Here is a 16,605-nt window from a genome sequence, read left to right as displayed (position 1 = left end):
AACAGGAACATGTATAAACAAACTGATCTACTCATATTCTGGATGATTCTGCAGTGTTTTAGGTGAGGTAAATCTTCAAGTGTAACAAAGATCTCTAAGGCACACTGTGGGAAAAAAAAGTGAACTGCAAAATTTATAACCATGGCCACAGTTGGCACTCCAGGGGAACATAGTCATACCAGGCATCTGTTAGCACCCTGGGAACTATGAACTTGAAGAAGTTCACGGTTCCAACATTCGATTGTGCTAGATTCCTTTTGATATCTTTTTTTTCCCCATGCTGTGATAAAAATCAACCACCAAGCTAAAATAGGAATGGAACAGACAATGAACATGGCAACATCCAATAGGGATCCCAGGGCTGCCAACAGGGACACACACACCACACCTCCCATTATTAAGTGATTGTGGTTATTTTAGAATGAACTGAAAAAATAATATTCTTGTAATTTATATATATTTAATGACTATTAAGTTGTTAACACATAAATACTTATTAAGCTATTTGGACCTAACTATTATTATAGAACTTTTATGTATTTTCTTAACCTATGAATACTGCAAAATAATTACTGAGATCCTAAGAGAGTCATAAATCAGGCGAGTTTAGGAAAATAAGAACTACTGTATCAATAATTAATGTGTTTTCTTTTTTAAATAAAAAGCACAAAACACTACCAACATATTCAAAGAGCACATACACAAACATCTAAATATATTTTTAAAGATTGGGAGAAATAAACTGAAGTGATACCAGTGAAATTGGATAATAGGGAACACAGATGTAGTAGTGTTTGTCAAAGAAAATCATGATGTCAGTATTCATCTTTTTACATGTTTTGGTGCCTTACATGAATAACTAAAAGTCAATTTTTGAATTATATTATTTATTTATTCTAATTTGTTATATATGAGAACAGAATGCAATTCAATTCATATTACACCTATAGAGCACTATTTTTCAAGTCTCTGATTGTACACAAAGTAGATTCACACCATTCATGTCTACATATATATGCTTATGGACATATATATGTCCATTTTATTCCACCATCCTCTCCTACCCCCCTGCCCCTTCTCTTCCCCTCCCTCCCCTTTGCCCTATCTAAAGTTCCTCCATTTCTCCCATGCTCCCCGCCCCCATCCCCTCTAGAGTCAGCATCCTCATAGCAAAGAAAACATTCCACCTTTGGTTTTGGGGAATTGGCATACCTCACTTAGCATAATATCCTCCAACTCTATCCGTTTACCTGCAAATGCCATGATTTTGTTCTCTTTTAATGCTGAGTAATATTCCATTGTGTGTGCGTGTGTGTGTGTGTGTGTGTGTGTGTGTATGTGTATATACACACACCACAGTTTCCCTACCCATTCATCTACTGAAGGGTATCTGGGTTGGTTCCAAAATTTAGCTATTGTAAATTGTGCTGCTATAAACATTGATGTGCCTATATCCCTGTAGTGTGCTGTTTTTAAGTTCTTTAGATATATACCGAGGAGTGGGATAGCTGGGTCAAATGATGGTTCCTTTCCAAGTTTTCCTAGGAATCTCCATACTGCTTTCCAGATTGGCTGCACCAATTTGCAGTCCCACCAGCAGTGTATGAATATGCCTTTTTCCCCACAACCTCGCCAACACTTATTGTTGTTTGAATTATTCTTTTTAATTTTTATTTTTTAGTTCTAGCTGGACACAATTCATTTATTTGTTTATTTATTTATATGTGGTGCTGAGGATCAAACCCAGGGCCTTGCATGTGATAGGTGAACATTCTACCACTGAGCCACAACCGCAGCCTCTGTTTGTATTCTTCATAGCTGCCATTCTGACTGGAATGAGATGAAATCTTAGAGGAGTTTTGATTTGCATTTCTATAATTGCTAGAGATGTTGAATTTTTTTTCATATATTTGTTGATTGGTTGTATATTCTCTTCTGAGAAGTGTCTGTTCAGTTCCTTGGCCAATTTATTGATTGGGTTATCTATTTATTTGGTGTTAAGATTTTTGAATGCTTTATATTCTAGAGATTAGTGCTCTATCTGATGTGCATGTGGTAAAAATTTGCTCCGATTCTGTAGGCACTCTATTCACCTGTTTCTTTTGCTGAGAAGAAGCTTTTCAGTTTGAATCCATCCCATTTATTAATTCTTGGTTTTAATTCTTGCACTGTAGAAGTCTTATTAAGAAAGTCAAGGCCTAATATGACATGATGAAGATTTGGGCCTAATTTTTCTTCTATTAGGCGCAGGATCTCTGGTTTAATTCCTAGGTCTTGATCCACTTTGAGTTGAGCTTCGCGCATAATGAGAGAAAGAGGTTTAATTTCATCTAAAAGTCAATTTTAAAAAAAAAATTAGTTGTAGATGGAGATAATACCTTTATTTTATTTTATTTATTTATTTATTTTTATGTGGTGCTGAGGATTCAACCCAGTGCCTCAAACATGCTAGGATAGTGCTCTACTACTGAGTTACAGCCTCAGCCCTAAAAGCCAATTTTTTAAAAAAATAGACAATTAAGCTTTGAATTAAGATTAAAATAAATTATTCTTAAAATTAAGAATAAAGGTGGATTTCCTGTAATTCAGATTCCATAGGAAGAATTTCACACATTACAGGCAGATACCAACCCAGCTAAGCACCTAGAGTTGACATTTTGGCCAGGCCCAGGAGCTAACAGGCCTGGATTTAAATCCCAACCTTGACACTATGTAGTTGTGTGACTGTGAGGAAATCCCTGGGCTTCCTCACTCACAGCATCCTTAATAAGGATAAAATGGGTTAATTCGGGAAGAAGCCCTTAGAACACAGCGTAGTGTGTAGAGGAGTTTCTGTAATTCCCAGCTCCATCTTAACACTGGCTGATAGAGACACTCTAGCTTGGGCAGTGGCTGCCCTCACTGAGGCCCTTTCTGTCATCTTCTTCCCATCTCCCCCACCTCACTTTCCCTTCTGCTCTTCATTAGGAGGTTATTCTTCTATCTAAACATAATACCAACTTATTAGGCCTTTGTCTCTCTCTTCATCCCCTTCTTCTTTCTTCTCTCTTTTCTCAACTCTTCCAATTAGAGTTGTGAATTGGCCATTGAAGTTGAGTCTGAGCCACATCAACAACTCCTGCCATTACTGGAGGTAGAGATGGATTACATCTGTGTGAATAAACAACCATGATGTGGGGGTGTGCTTGGTGATTAGATATAAGGCTTAGAATACTTACTGAATTTCTGTTTTCCTTTCAATTGCTACTTTTAATGTATGATATTTTAGTCTTAAAAAGAAAAAAAAAAAGGCCTGTCTCTTCATTGGAAATTGACTTTCCCTAAGAGTGGCAGAAAGAAAATTCTGACAACCAAATATCTGAATTCATGGCTGTTTTATTATAGCTGAAAACTTCATTTCCTCAACTCTCATTTACAATAAAAATTCTAAAGTCTAAGGCCACTAAGACAACATCATTGATTCTAAAAAATCAACTTAGGAAGGAAGATTAACCGCAGGACGCATCCCTTAGTATTATTTGAAGATGCTGGGAAGGCATCTGCTGCAGATATTGTTTGGACTCAGCAGTCTTCTCCTTTTAGAAAGGCTGCCCCTTAGGTTACGGGAATCCATCATAGGGCGGGGAATTCAGCCTCCCTAACCCACCTTGCCTTCTGCAAATCAGAGTAGCTCTTAACTAATGATTGACAGGTAGGAGTATAAATGCCTCTGCTACCTCACCACTTAACAGGACCAACTCTATAAGTCCAGAGCTCTTCTGGGAGTCAGAGATAGTTCCCCTCTGCAGGACTTTGCCCAAGCTCACATACTTGCTTGGCCTCCTTTCTTTCTCTGTCCTAATCTCCCGCTCCCCTACAAGTCTTTTCCTGGAAACAGTTCCTAACAATTCACTATACTAGGATTTTTATTCCAAGATCTTCTTCTGGGAAGCTGACCTAATGCAGCCTTCCTAACTCTCCACCAATAACTGCACTTTCTGTATTTAAAATCCTTTCCTTAGCAGTTTATCCCTAGTGCCTTAAGCTTAAACCTTGGAAACCTGCAAAGCCCCCGTGAGAGGTCCCAATTTAAGAGGACTTTTAATATTGATAATCTACCCTGACCACATTTCAGGGCCTTTTTTGGTAAATTTTGATTGGGAGCAAATGAAATCTTTAAAAAAGGATGTCAAGGAGGAAGTTTACAAAGGAAGTTAAAAGTAAGGGGATTCTGAAACCTTCTATATCCTGACTTTCTTATCTGCAATTTTGGTGGGGGAAGGTAGGGGGCAGATTTGAGAAATGCTGGGATTTCTTCAGCTTTAACAGTACACGTTCTATGAACCTGAAGGATAAGGACATTGCCGAGTGTTCCCTCTTTTTAATTTATCCAGGTCCAGCTGCACTGAGCCCTAAGAGATCATTTTTCTCTAACCCATCAAATAAATGGTGCATATCTTTTGTAAATTCTACTTTTGGCTTGTTTGGGAGAAGAAGAAGGTGTGTGTGAAGTGGTGATTTGTGACTAAGTAAATTGATTTTTAATTTGGTAGCTGCTAAGACCAAAAAAAAACTTCTAAAAGTAAACAATTTATTATAACATTTAGTTATCTTCAAATGTTCAGTTTCTGTTAAAATTGATTCAGCCTATGATTGCAGAATAGATTACTCGCTTCTCTGTTATCTTTCTTAAACCTTTGGTGCCCAAAACAGAGTAATTTACAGCCTAGAAAAATGTGTTAACTAATCCATGGGGCTTTTAAAAAGAGTGAATGCACCTTCTCAGGAGATTGTTTTTCTTTTCTATAGTAATCAGATCCAAAATCTAACCATTCCCATCATGGCCCTAAAACGATGGCCTGGTTCTCACACACTCCCAGACAAAGCCCAGAGTAACCCAGTCCCTGCCTTATGTAGACAATTTATGTCATTTACAGGTCCTTTGGCCTCTGCTGAGGAAGAAAGAATGGTTCTGGATGGTAGGTTAGAGCTTGGCCCTTATTATTTAGGTACCAATAACAATAAATTCCACTCCATCTCAATAAAATCTGACACAAGAGCAACAACAGACAACAATAAATCTGTAAAGCAAGAATGCTCAGGTTGTTGTTCATTTGGAAGTCAATATATATAAGAAAAATTTTATTGCTTTGGCGAAGTGTTTTTCACTCCTTTATTCATAACATATTTTGTATTCTAGAGTCTTAGGATAGGCAAAATATGTGACAGGAGAAGAAATGTAAAAAAAAAAAAAAAAAAAGAAAAAAAGAAAAGTAGACAGATGGTCCAAGAAAACTTAAGCATCCATGCAAACATTAGGCAGCCTCCATCCTCCTCACTAATTTCAATGCTCTCTATCAGAAAAGGGAAAGGAGGAGGGAGGGAGAAAAAGAGGGTGAGGGCCGGGGGATGTGGAGAGAGAGGAGAGGAGAGAGGAAAGAGAGAACCAAAGAGTAAATACTTTAGGCTTTGTGGTCCAAATGATCTCTGTCACTACTCAGCTCTGCTTCTGGAGCATGAAATCAGTCCCATAAAATACATATATAAATAGGAGTCACTGTGTTCCAATAAAACTTTATTCACAAAAGCAGATGAAAGGGGACTGGTGCTGTGGCTCAGTGGTAGAATGCTTGCACTCTACCACTTGTGAGGCCCTGGGTTTGATTCTTAGCATAAATAAATAAATAAAATAAAGGTATTGTGTTCATCTACAACAACAACAAAAAAAAAAAAAAAGAAGAAGAAGAAGAAGAAAAGCAGATTAAGGGCCTGACCCCTTGCATGCTAGCCCTTAACCCACATCCAAGAAATTTTAGTGTACTCTCTCAAAGAAAAAAAGTTATAGTTTGAAAATGAAACACATTTTCAAATAATTTATGAAAACAATTACTCCTGATTATCTTAAAGCACACTGGGATAAGAGAAATTATGGGATTCCTTCAAGCTTATCATGAAATTCATGTAACATTTTGCTGTCATGGCCACATAAATTTATTAACATTATCACTAAAATGTTCTAAGGTCAAATATCACCAAGTTGCCAGACCCACAAACCATTCAAACTTTTTAAACAAGGAATACAGGATCAGATACATAGCTGATAATATGGATTAATACAATTAAACAGCAACCTTATGGGATAGGCCCTATTTGTATTCCCATTTTACAGATGAAGACATTGAGGCATTGAAAGGTAAGGAATCTGCTAAAGTCATATAATCAGCAAGGGGCAGGGATAGAATTTCTACTTTATCTCCCAGGTTTCCCAAACGACAAGTTCAGAATTTGAACTCAAAATCTGCTCTTTCCCAATAGTAACAAAAACAGCATGGTACTGGTACCAAAACAGGCGGGTGGACCAATGGTACAGAATAGAGGACACAGTAACCAATCCACAAAACTACAACTATCTTATTTTTGATAAAGGGGCTAAAAGCATGCAATGGAGGAAGGATAGCATCTTCAACAAATGGTGCTGGGAAAACTGGAAATCCATTTGCACCAAAATGAATCTGAATCCCTATCTCTCGCCGTGCACAAAAGTTAACTCAAAATGGATCAAGGAGCTTGATATTAAATCAGAGACACGGCATCTGATAGAAGAAAAAGTTGGTTATGATCTACACGCTGTGGGATCGGGCTCCAAATTCCTCAATAGGACACCCATAGCGCTAGAGTTAACAAATAGAATCAACAAATGGGACTTACTCAAACTAAAAAGTTTTTTCTCAGCAAAAGAAACAATAAGAGAGATAAATAGGGAGCCTACATCCTGGGAACAAATCTTTACTCCACACACTTCAGATAGAGCCCTAATAACCAGAATATACAAAGAACTCAAAAAATTAGACAATAAGATAACAAATAACCCAATCAATAAATGGGCCAAGGACCTGAACAGACACTTCTCAGAGGAGGACATACAATCAATCAACAAGTACATGAAAAAATGCTCACCATCGCTAGCAGTCAGAGAAATGCAAATCAAAACTACCCTAAGATACCATCTCACTCCAGTAAGACTGGCAGCCATTAGGAAGTCAAACAACAATAAGTGCTGGAGAGGATGTGGGGAAAAGGGCACTCTTGTTCATTGCTGGTGGGACTGCAAATTGGTGCAGCCAATTTGGAAAGCAGTATGGAGATTTCTCGGAAAGCTGGGAATGGAACCACCATTTGACCCAGCTATTCCCCTTCTCGGTCTATTCCCTAAAGCCCTAACAAGAGCATGCTACAGGGACACTGCTACATCGATGTTCATAGCAGCTCAATTCACGATAGCAAGACTGTGGAACCAGCCTAGATGCCCTTCAATAGATGAATGGATAAAAAAAATGTGGCATTTATACACTATGGAGTATTACTCTGCATTAAAAAATGACAAAATCATAGAATTTGGAGGGAAATGGATGGCATTAGAGCAGATTATGCTAAGTGAAGCTAGTCAATCTTTAAAAAACAAATACCAAATGACTCCTTTGATATAAGGGGTGTAAACAAGGACAGGGTAGGGACGAAGAGCTTGAGAAGAATATTTACAGTAAACAGGGATGAGAGGTGGGAGGGAAAGGGAGTGAGAAGGGAAATTGCATGGAAATGGAAGGCGATCCTCAGGGTTATACAAAATGTCATATAAGAGGTAAGGAGGGGTAAGTCAAGAGAATACAAATGGAAGACATGATTTACAGTAGAAGGGGTAGAGAGAGAAAAGGGGAGGGGAGGGGAGGGGAGGGGAGGGGGGATAGTAGACAATAGGACAGACAGCAGAATACATCAGACACTAGAAAGGCAATATGTCAATCAATGGAAGGGTAACTGATGTGATACAGCAATTTGTATACGGGGTAAAAGCGGGAGTTCATAATCCACTTGAATCAAACCGTGTAATATGATGTATTAAGTACTATGTAATGTTATGAACGACCAATAAAAAAAAAAAAAATCTGCTCTTTCCTATAGAGTTTGTTTGGTGGTTGGCTTCATATATAATCCAAACCCTGAAGAGTTCAGACACCTTGTTGGTGTGGCCATCTGGAGAGGCCCTGAAACTACATGCTGTGAGAGGAGGTCCCCAAGCCCCATCTTCCAACCACCTGTACCCACCAGGCATGAGTGAAGACGTCTCAAACCCTCCAGACCAGACTAGCCAACAACTGAACGCCACTGGGTGACACCCGCACATGGCACGAAGAGCAGAAGAACCACAGCTAAACCCTGCCCAAATCCCTGAACCACAAAATTATTTGCTATAATAAATGTGGGTTTTTCTAAGCTACTAAAGTATGGGAGGCTTGTTACACAGTAAAATAACTAGAACACAAGCTACTCATCATTACCCTCCATGCGTGAAACACACAATTACAACCGAACTTTGAAAGAATTATGGTGAAGCTAAAAAGAAACAAAAGTCTACGTCAAACCATCATTTCTTAACCTGTACTGTTTTTATTTCTCCAAGCTATACACCACAGTTTCACTCTGATATTTTTCCCAGCTTGTCTTGAAAGCTGTCTTGAAACTCCCCAATCCACTGGCTTTCAGTCACCTCTGATGATCTTCGGCTATGGGACCCTCCATCAATTTTTTTTTTCCTAAGAGAAAAACCTTATCTCCCTAATTGATTTCCTGCCCAGGTTCTTCCTACCACCGAGAGAGCAAAGCCTCTCTACTTTGGATATTCCTATTTATTCCTGACACAAGGATAAAATGGTATTTTCCTGGTCCACTTATTGTTATAATTGCCTTCTGGTCCAAACAAGATAACCAGTTTATGCATTCCCCCCCCCATAAAAATTATGACTTCTTGGTTTGCTAAGTGGCTTCAAGATCATGACCTTTTATCAGGTATCCCTCCTCTCCCCTCCCAGAAGGACATCAGATATAAACAGCACCAATTATGAGCAATTATTTTAGCTAAACACCAAGTCCTGCTGTCTGCTGAAGGATTCTGATAATTTCCTCAAGTCTGTCAATGTTAATATTTTGGGCCACAACCGAACCACTAGATGATATATCCAGTTTTAAAGATGTTATTATGATTACTTGTGACTTGAATGTTCAAAGTCCTCACCCACAAGGCCAGTTACCTATGCTTTTCCATATGGGCACTCAGAAAGTCTTGATTTTTAATGCCTCTTGATCCTTAAAAGCAAAAGGAAACTCATTACATGGGGAAACCCATGTCGGGGACCGGAGGGACTTGAGGCAGCAGAACAACCCTACTCTTCAGCACATGGCTGCCCTAAATCTTAGGTATCACTCCTGTTCCTAGTTATAAGCATCTGTGAAGCAATTATCCGAGGAGCAGGAAGCAGCCTTTCAATGGCAGGAGCAGCTGGTGGGACATAATGCTGTCTGGCTTCCTGGCACCATCCCCAGAGTAAAACCTCAAATCATTGGGATGATTTTTATTCCACTCCATGTCCTCCCCAAGGTGTCTCTAGAAAAAGCAAATTGCTCTAACAGACAATGTCTTTTTCCATTATTAATAAAACTCACTAATAGGCTCACTAGGTCTTTCTGGCTCCCGACATAAAAACCTCAGGGCTGTAATTATATTAGGGGGCATCAAGGACCAACATGCCCTTGCATCCAAGATTTTGCAGCTCACTCTCCCATTAGAAAGCATGTAAACCCTGTGGTGTCTGGAGGACATCTGAAACACAATGCCCTTGTCACAGGGCATTTGAGGAGCATGCCCCCAAAGGTGTGGACTTCCCTTGTCTTTGGTATGAGGCATAACCATCCTGTCAGGGAAGACAGTGACACTAATGTTAATGGGTTTGGCAGATGCTTAGAACTAAGGGAAGTTTAAAAATCCAAAGTACTGAGTACAGTCTCCTTCTAGGCTGTAACCAGCCACAACCAAGTCCTAGAATAATGCCTTCTCTGGCTGGCATGGAAGAGGATACTCCCTCAGCTCTAAGGCACTGGGAATGGCTTCCTTAGTTACATTTGGAAAAGTGAAGGTGTGAAAGAAAAAGAAGGGAAATCCAGCAAATGAATATCTCAAACCATAGTCACAGAAACTAAAGTTATGATATCTAGCTAATTATTTCAAAATTTCATCTTTCCAACAAGAAGTTACCCAAATACCTGAGCAAAAATGGTGAAAAGAATATGCTAGATTTAAGAAATACCTGGACTTAGACCAAATACTACCTTTTCCTTTTTGGAATTATTTCTACTAATACTTCTAGAAATATTACCCAGCTTTCTCTTTTAGTAAAGCCAGGATAATTCTATTTACCTGTTTTGTAATCTTAGGCAACTATAATTATAGGAATTCCTTAGAAGATGAATGTGGTGCAAACTGAAGGAGGTTCTTATGAGCTGGTATTTAACCTATCCCTCCATCAGACAAAATAATAATAATGGAAACTCTGGGCCCTTGCCATTAAAATAGAAAAAAAATAGTCATTATTTACTGATTCAGTCCTCATCACTTTCAGAGCATGTGGGGCAGGAGACATCTTGTCAAACATATGGTGTTCCAAACGTAATAATGCTAAATATTTAATATTCCATAATAGTTTGTTGTCAATTGAGAAAGAGACACAGGCAAACCACTAGCCCCACAACAGAGGTAAGTTCCACTTCAGTTTCTCTAACTTGGTTTTCTTTCTTAGTTAGCTTCTATCCAAATAACTTATCAGTTTTATTTGTAATTATTTAAAAAGTACAAGAGCTGATTAAAAATAAAACAAAAAAGCAAAACAACAACAACAAAAACAATGTTAGTAAACTAGTCTTTGCTTAAGACTCCCAAACCAGCATGTCTTCATGCCTTTGAGTCCATTAATTTTCTTATTTTTCAATGCTCACTTTCTGTTTTCTCTCTCCAAAGATCATGATAGTGTTCCCTGCCTTTAAAAGAAATTGTTACAAACACTGATAGGTCTGGGATGCTAATCATGGCTATAATTCCTCACCTAGACCTAATGTATCATAACTGTAAGAATAATAATAGCAATAATTAATAATAAAATTAAAATATATATTGTAGTTAATATATACCATGTGTTAAGTATTTATATATTTTATACCTAATTCTCATATCAGCTCCAAACAGAAGTATTTTATCTTTATTTGGACAGAGACTCAGAGAGCTTTAATAACTTGGCCAAGATCACATTACTTCTTTACCAGCAGAGATAGGATTTCTAAATCATATCTCTCTGAATCCAAAGTCTAGACAGGTTTGTACAGCAACTACCCTGCAACCCATGCAGAAGCTATAATAAAAGTTCTCAGGTATGGGTTTGGCAGATGCTTAGGACTCCAAGAAATTTAGTAGCTACAATAGATAAGACAGTTTTGTTTTGGGGTGTTCCCCACATTTTTCCTCTAATTTACTACCCTTAAAAATTAAGCTAAGCTAAATCAAAACACAAAGAACAATGAAGCACATCTGCCTAAAGACATCTTTTATTCTAACCTTAAAAAATAATTTTAGGCATATAAAAATTCACAAAAACAGTAGAGTGTAAGTTTCACTCATTCTTCCTGAATATTAGCATCTTGTGTAACTGCAGTACAATTACAAAAATAAGAAACCAGTAACTAGCACAATAGTATTAACTGAACAACAGACTTATTCTGGAGTTTGCACAGTTTCCCACTGCAATACTTTTCTCTGTTCCAGGATCTATTCCATGATCCCATGTTGCTTTTACTTGAAGTGTCTCTCCAGTCTAATACAGTTCCCCATATTTCCTTGTCTTTTACCACCTTCATGATTTTAAATGAAAAGCTTTAAGTTATTTTGGACTTGTCTGATGTTTTCTCCAGACTTGATGGAGATTGTGCCTTATTGGGAAGAATACCAGAGACAGTGTGCCCTTCCCAGTGCCTCAGGCTGGGGGTACATGGTGTTGGTACCTTTTTACTGGTGATGTTTATTTTAATCTCAGTTAAAGTGGTGCCTTCCAGCCTTCTACATTGAAAAGTTATTATTTCCCCCTTTGTACTGAAAAAATATTTGGGAAAGATGGAGGTACTCTGAGACTCGAAATATCCTGTTGCTCCTCAAAATTTGCCCACTGATTTTAGGATTCTTTGATGACTCTTAGCTGCAACAATTATCATTGGATTGTTCTAATGGTGGTTTTCTCATTCCTTCTACATTTATTAATCAGAATTCTTCTGTAAGAAAAAAACAGTCCCATCTTACTCTTCAATTTATTTGTTCAATTATTTATATCAGTATGGCCTCGTGATATTTATTTCATTTTATGGGTTCTAATAACAATGCTATTGTTATTTAGTTTTGCTACTCCAATTGTTCCAGTTTGAGCCATTGGCACTTGTTTGGGATAAGCTCAGTGCCTTACCTAGCACTCTGTCCTTTGTGTGTGTGCATGTGAGTGCATGTGTGTGTGCGCGTGCGCAGCTACAGTACTTCCTCACTTTCTGGTACCACAAGATACCCCAGGTTCATCTTGTGATTCTCCTATTTCAGTCCTGGAATCAACACTTTCTGCAAAAAGACCTTGTTGCTGTGGTTGGAGATGGTATTTAGACCCCAAAGTCTGTGTGTACTCATTGCTGCTCTGGTATCATTGCTTCTGGGCCTTCTTAGAGCACAGAACTTCTTAGAACAGGAAATCTATGTGTGCATGTACTAGCCCAGCCTATACAAACATCTATATTTGTTTACATATCTATCTATGGTATATATCTTAAAAATCATGAACTCATATTGATATTTCTGATTCCAATTCCTTAATTCTGAAGTCCTTTCTTAATTACATCCAATATCTCCCCAATGCAAAGGTTAAGAGCTATGAAGAAAAAAGACTCACGCATTTCAGTGGCTTCTAGCTATTGCCTAGGCCAAAGGTCAGCAAACTATGGCTAACTGCCTGCTTTCTAGAGCACAGTAAAGAAAAATGAAGTTTTATTGGCATAGAGCCACATTCACTAATCTAGATATTGTCTACAGCCACTTTTCATGAAAACAGCAGGGTGAGTGATTGCAACAGAGACTATTTGAGCAAAAACGCTGAAAATATTTTCTATGTGGGCCTTTACAAAAAAAGACTAGGGCTGTGTTTCAAATTTTATGTAGGAAATAGAAAGGAAAGGATGTGAGTTCAAACCCCATCCTGTTTCTCTCTTCATTGCAGGGTTTTGGGAAGACTAGATACTTTATGTATAAACTTCCTAGAGCATGATGATTGCTTAACTAATGGTATCTAGAATTTCTCCTATAAGTTGGATGTCTATAATTTAGAATGGAATTTTGCACAAAAATGATCTCATTTTTGAAATATTAAGTTTCACTTTTTTTTGAGGGGGGGGGGATTGTTTGTTTGGTACCAGGGAATTGAACCCAGGGGGTGCTTAACCACTGAGCCACATCTCCAGCCCTTTCTAATATTTTATTTAGAGACAGAGTCTCACTAAGTTACTTAGAGCCTCCCTAAGTTGCTAAGGCTGGCTTTGAACTTGTGATTCTCCTGCCTCAGCCTTCTGAGCCACTTGGATTACAGGTGTGTGCCACCAACCCAGCTTATTTCCAGTTTTAATTAGATGATGAATACAGCCCAGAGTCTGTTAGGTTTAGGGATTTGAATCCCCATGATCCTAAATTCAAATATTCATTCTATTGCTTACTAACTGTGGGACCTTTCAGCCTGTTTTACTCTCCATATAATATCCTCTCAAACCATAAGAAGCTATGTCTATGAGTGCCTTTATGCCATGGTTCCCAACACTGGCCAGAAGACCAAAGTGAACCCAGCTGCATCCAAATTAGAATAGGAATGTGTTAAAATACATGTTCCTGAGACTGGCCCAGGAATTCTGATTGAGGAGGTCTGGAATAAGATCCTCACTGAGTATTTTAGCAAACACTCAAGGTGATTCTGTTGCAGGGCCAAGTCTAGGGACCACTGTTACTTACTAGTAAATGTCACACCACAGACCCCCTCCCAGATACCATATGAGCCCTGCATCCTCACGACTGCCCTTGCCTTCCTCACTCTGTAAATACTTGGCCCATCCAAGGGTGACTTCGGGTTCCATAGGAAACCAAAACCTCTTCCTCTGAGCCACTTCGTTGTATCCCCCCACAGGGTCCCGTAGGACTCCAGGAGCTAAATAACTTCCTCTGTGTTCCAGGACAAAACCTAATCTTCCTCCTTAAACATCTTCCTCCTTTACAAAAGTACACTCTGCAAACCTTCCCTCTTCATGCTGAGTCAGTAAATACTAAACTAATAGCCTGGTGGGATTGTAGAGAGGGAAGAGGAAACAGGAAGAAAAACAGGAACCCTGGAGAAGAAGGGGAAAATTAAAAAGGAGTCCTATCCCCCTAGCTCTGCCCCCCAAAACCTTGGCACCCCAGGAAGACAATTCACACTTGTACAGAGCCTTTAGCCCACAGCTCAAATGCTCAGCAGGGTTGCAAGAAGAGGAAGCCCTAGTGGCTGGGACAGAGATTCCAGGGGTCTTTTGGATGTGAGGGGCACATGCCCCAGGAAGTCTAGCACATGCCATGCCTACAGACACCAAAGCACACACCTGCTTGAAAAGTGAGACTCCTTGCTCACTCTTGTGAGCTAGAAAGGGTAAATGTGTCCAGGAGCAAGAAGACAAGGAGCAACTAACTTCCAAAGTAATTTAATCTTTCATCTGTCAGAAGCTTTTTTTTTTAAATTGAGGTAAAATCCATATAACATAAAACTGACAATGCACATTCCAGTGGTATTTAGTACATTCACCATGTGGTGCAACCACCACCTGTATCAGGTTCCAAACATTTTCATGATCCCCAAAGAAAACCCTAAACCCATTAAGCATTCACCCTCTCATCTACCAGTAGTGTTTTATTGTCAGAGGTTGGGGGATTTTTCTCTAATCAGATTTTATGTGGCCACTGTTGATGCCATTGTGCCAATCAAATGGCACAGGAATATTCTCTCTTCTGTCCAGGTGAGACCAGCTTTCTAGAAAGACCTATAATGTAACTTTCTCCTGTTCTACCCAGTCCAGTGGGACAGGGCCTAAGCCTTTGACTCACATACCCACTGAAAGAGTAGTTTCCTGTGGCCAATAGTCCATGAGAACAAGGACCCCACAGGGGCTCTGGGAGGAACACCCACCGTGCCCCATAGCCTGGGCTCCTCCCTCAGAATGGGTTGAATAGGGGTTAGCTCTTACCCGCTGCTTCTCTGGATCCACATAGCGAATGCCAAAGTAGTCCTTCTCCAGCAAGCTGTAGTAGTTGCAGATGTGGTCGATAAGAAACTGCCCTTTGGTTTCCCTCTGCAAGGGAAGCACATGTAAGTTTCAGTCACAGCTCACCTACACATTGTATCCACAGAAGGAAGGCCTCACTCACCCTAATGGGTCTGTGTTTAGAAAAATGAATTCACTTGTTTCTGGAGGAGGGGCTTCCATACTCTGTTAATCACAACTTCATTGAAAACATGCACATGTGCACACACAATCAAAAGAACACCAAAAAGAGGAGCCAAAGGGATATTCAACAATACCCTGAATAGACGCAATGCACTCTAGAATGCTCTATTTCATTCTAATATTTGCAAAATATGTTTTATTTAATTTTTCAAATTCTGTTTGCAACTCAGAACACTGACTTCACTTCTCAATACTTGTGGAGAACCACAGTTTTCAATCCCTCAGATAGCACTTACGAGGCCCTGGATGATTATTCTAATCACTTGTTCCATCCTCACCAGGAACCTGAGGAGGGTCCTCATTCTTACATCTGAAGAAACTGAACCACAAAGGGATTCTATGACTTGCCCAAGTCACACAACTTTACAAAACAAGGCAGGATCTCAGCTAGACCAACTGGCTGCAGATTCGAAGCTCCTACCCAGACACTGTCTCCTCAGATTATGCTGAGTCCACTGCCAGTCTAGGCAGCAGTGCAGTGAGAAGTACTGGATACTTCAACCCCACCAGGAATGTTAGGAAACCTGCTTCCTCAAGCCCTAAAGCCACCATTTCCATCCATACATCAACACAGAAAGGTACTGTGGAGATCAAGCATCCCAGGACTAGGATCTAAATACAGGCCCTTGTCATTCGGGTAAACCCTGGTTATTTCTATTTTGGTTTAGATGTTTGTGCTATACGATTTCTAAATTGGTTAGATTATCTTTCCTTCCAAAATTCCTAAAGACATACCAGCAAAATCTGATTAAGATTACATTACAACAAAACCCTCTGAATAGCAAAGACCCATCTAAACCTCCATCAGGATTCTGATAAGATTAATTCATGCTTCAATCAAAGTTGCTGACAGACCTACAGAATGTTTTAGGGATGGAATGTGGCCTATTGAAAAGAAATTAAGAAACTAGAAAGATTAAGTGAGCCATTCTTCTAATCCATTAAAAATAATTTAGAAGATTAGTTTGGCCTATGCTACATGGTGATGTCTTCATTAAAAAGTACAATCACCAGCTCAGGGATGGGGTGGAAAAGCCACTTCCTGGCCAAGGATGCACAGCGCTGGGTGAAGCACAAGTTGTGATATGAATGAAGCCTCTGTTTTCCTGCATCACTTTCTTTCTTTTTTTGACAGGGGGTGGGTATTGGGGATTGAACCCAGGGGCACTTAATCACTGAGCCACCTCTCCTCAGCCCTTT

General features: G+C 39.2%; 1 protein-coding gene across 1 annotated transcript in view; it reads right to left on the bottom strand.

Moving 5' to 3' along the window:
* Frmd3 (FERM domain containing 3) overlaps window positions 1-16,605 on the bottom strand; it is a 255,835-nt gene that overhangs the window by 107,740 nt on the left and 131,490 nt on the right. The window contains exon 2 of the mRNA XM_026412474.2: window positions 15,145-15,249. Within this exon, the coding sequence (XP_026268259.1) occupies window positions 15,145-15,249 (105 nt within the window). The remainder of the gene's footprint in view (window positions 1-15,144; window positions 15,250-16,605) is intronic.

This window comes from Urocitellus parryii, chromosome 4 (assembly GCF_045843805.1).
Source record: "Urocitellus parryii isolate mUroPar1 chromosome 4, mUroPar1.hap1, whole genome shotgun sequence".
In the NCBI taxonomy this organism is placed as follows: Eukaryota; Metazoa; Chordata; class Mammalia; order Rodentia; family Sciuridae; genus Urocitellus; species Urocitellus parryii.
The sequence above is the reverse complement of the archived record's forward strand: the minus strand, read 5'-3'. Positions and strand labels throughout refer to the sequence as shown.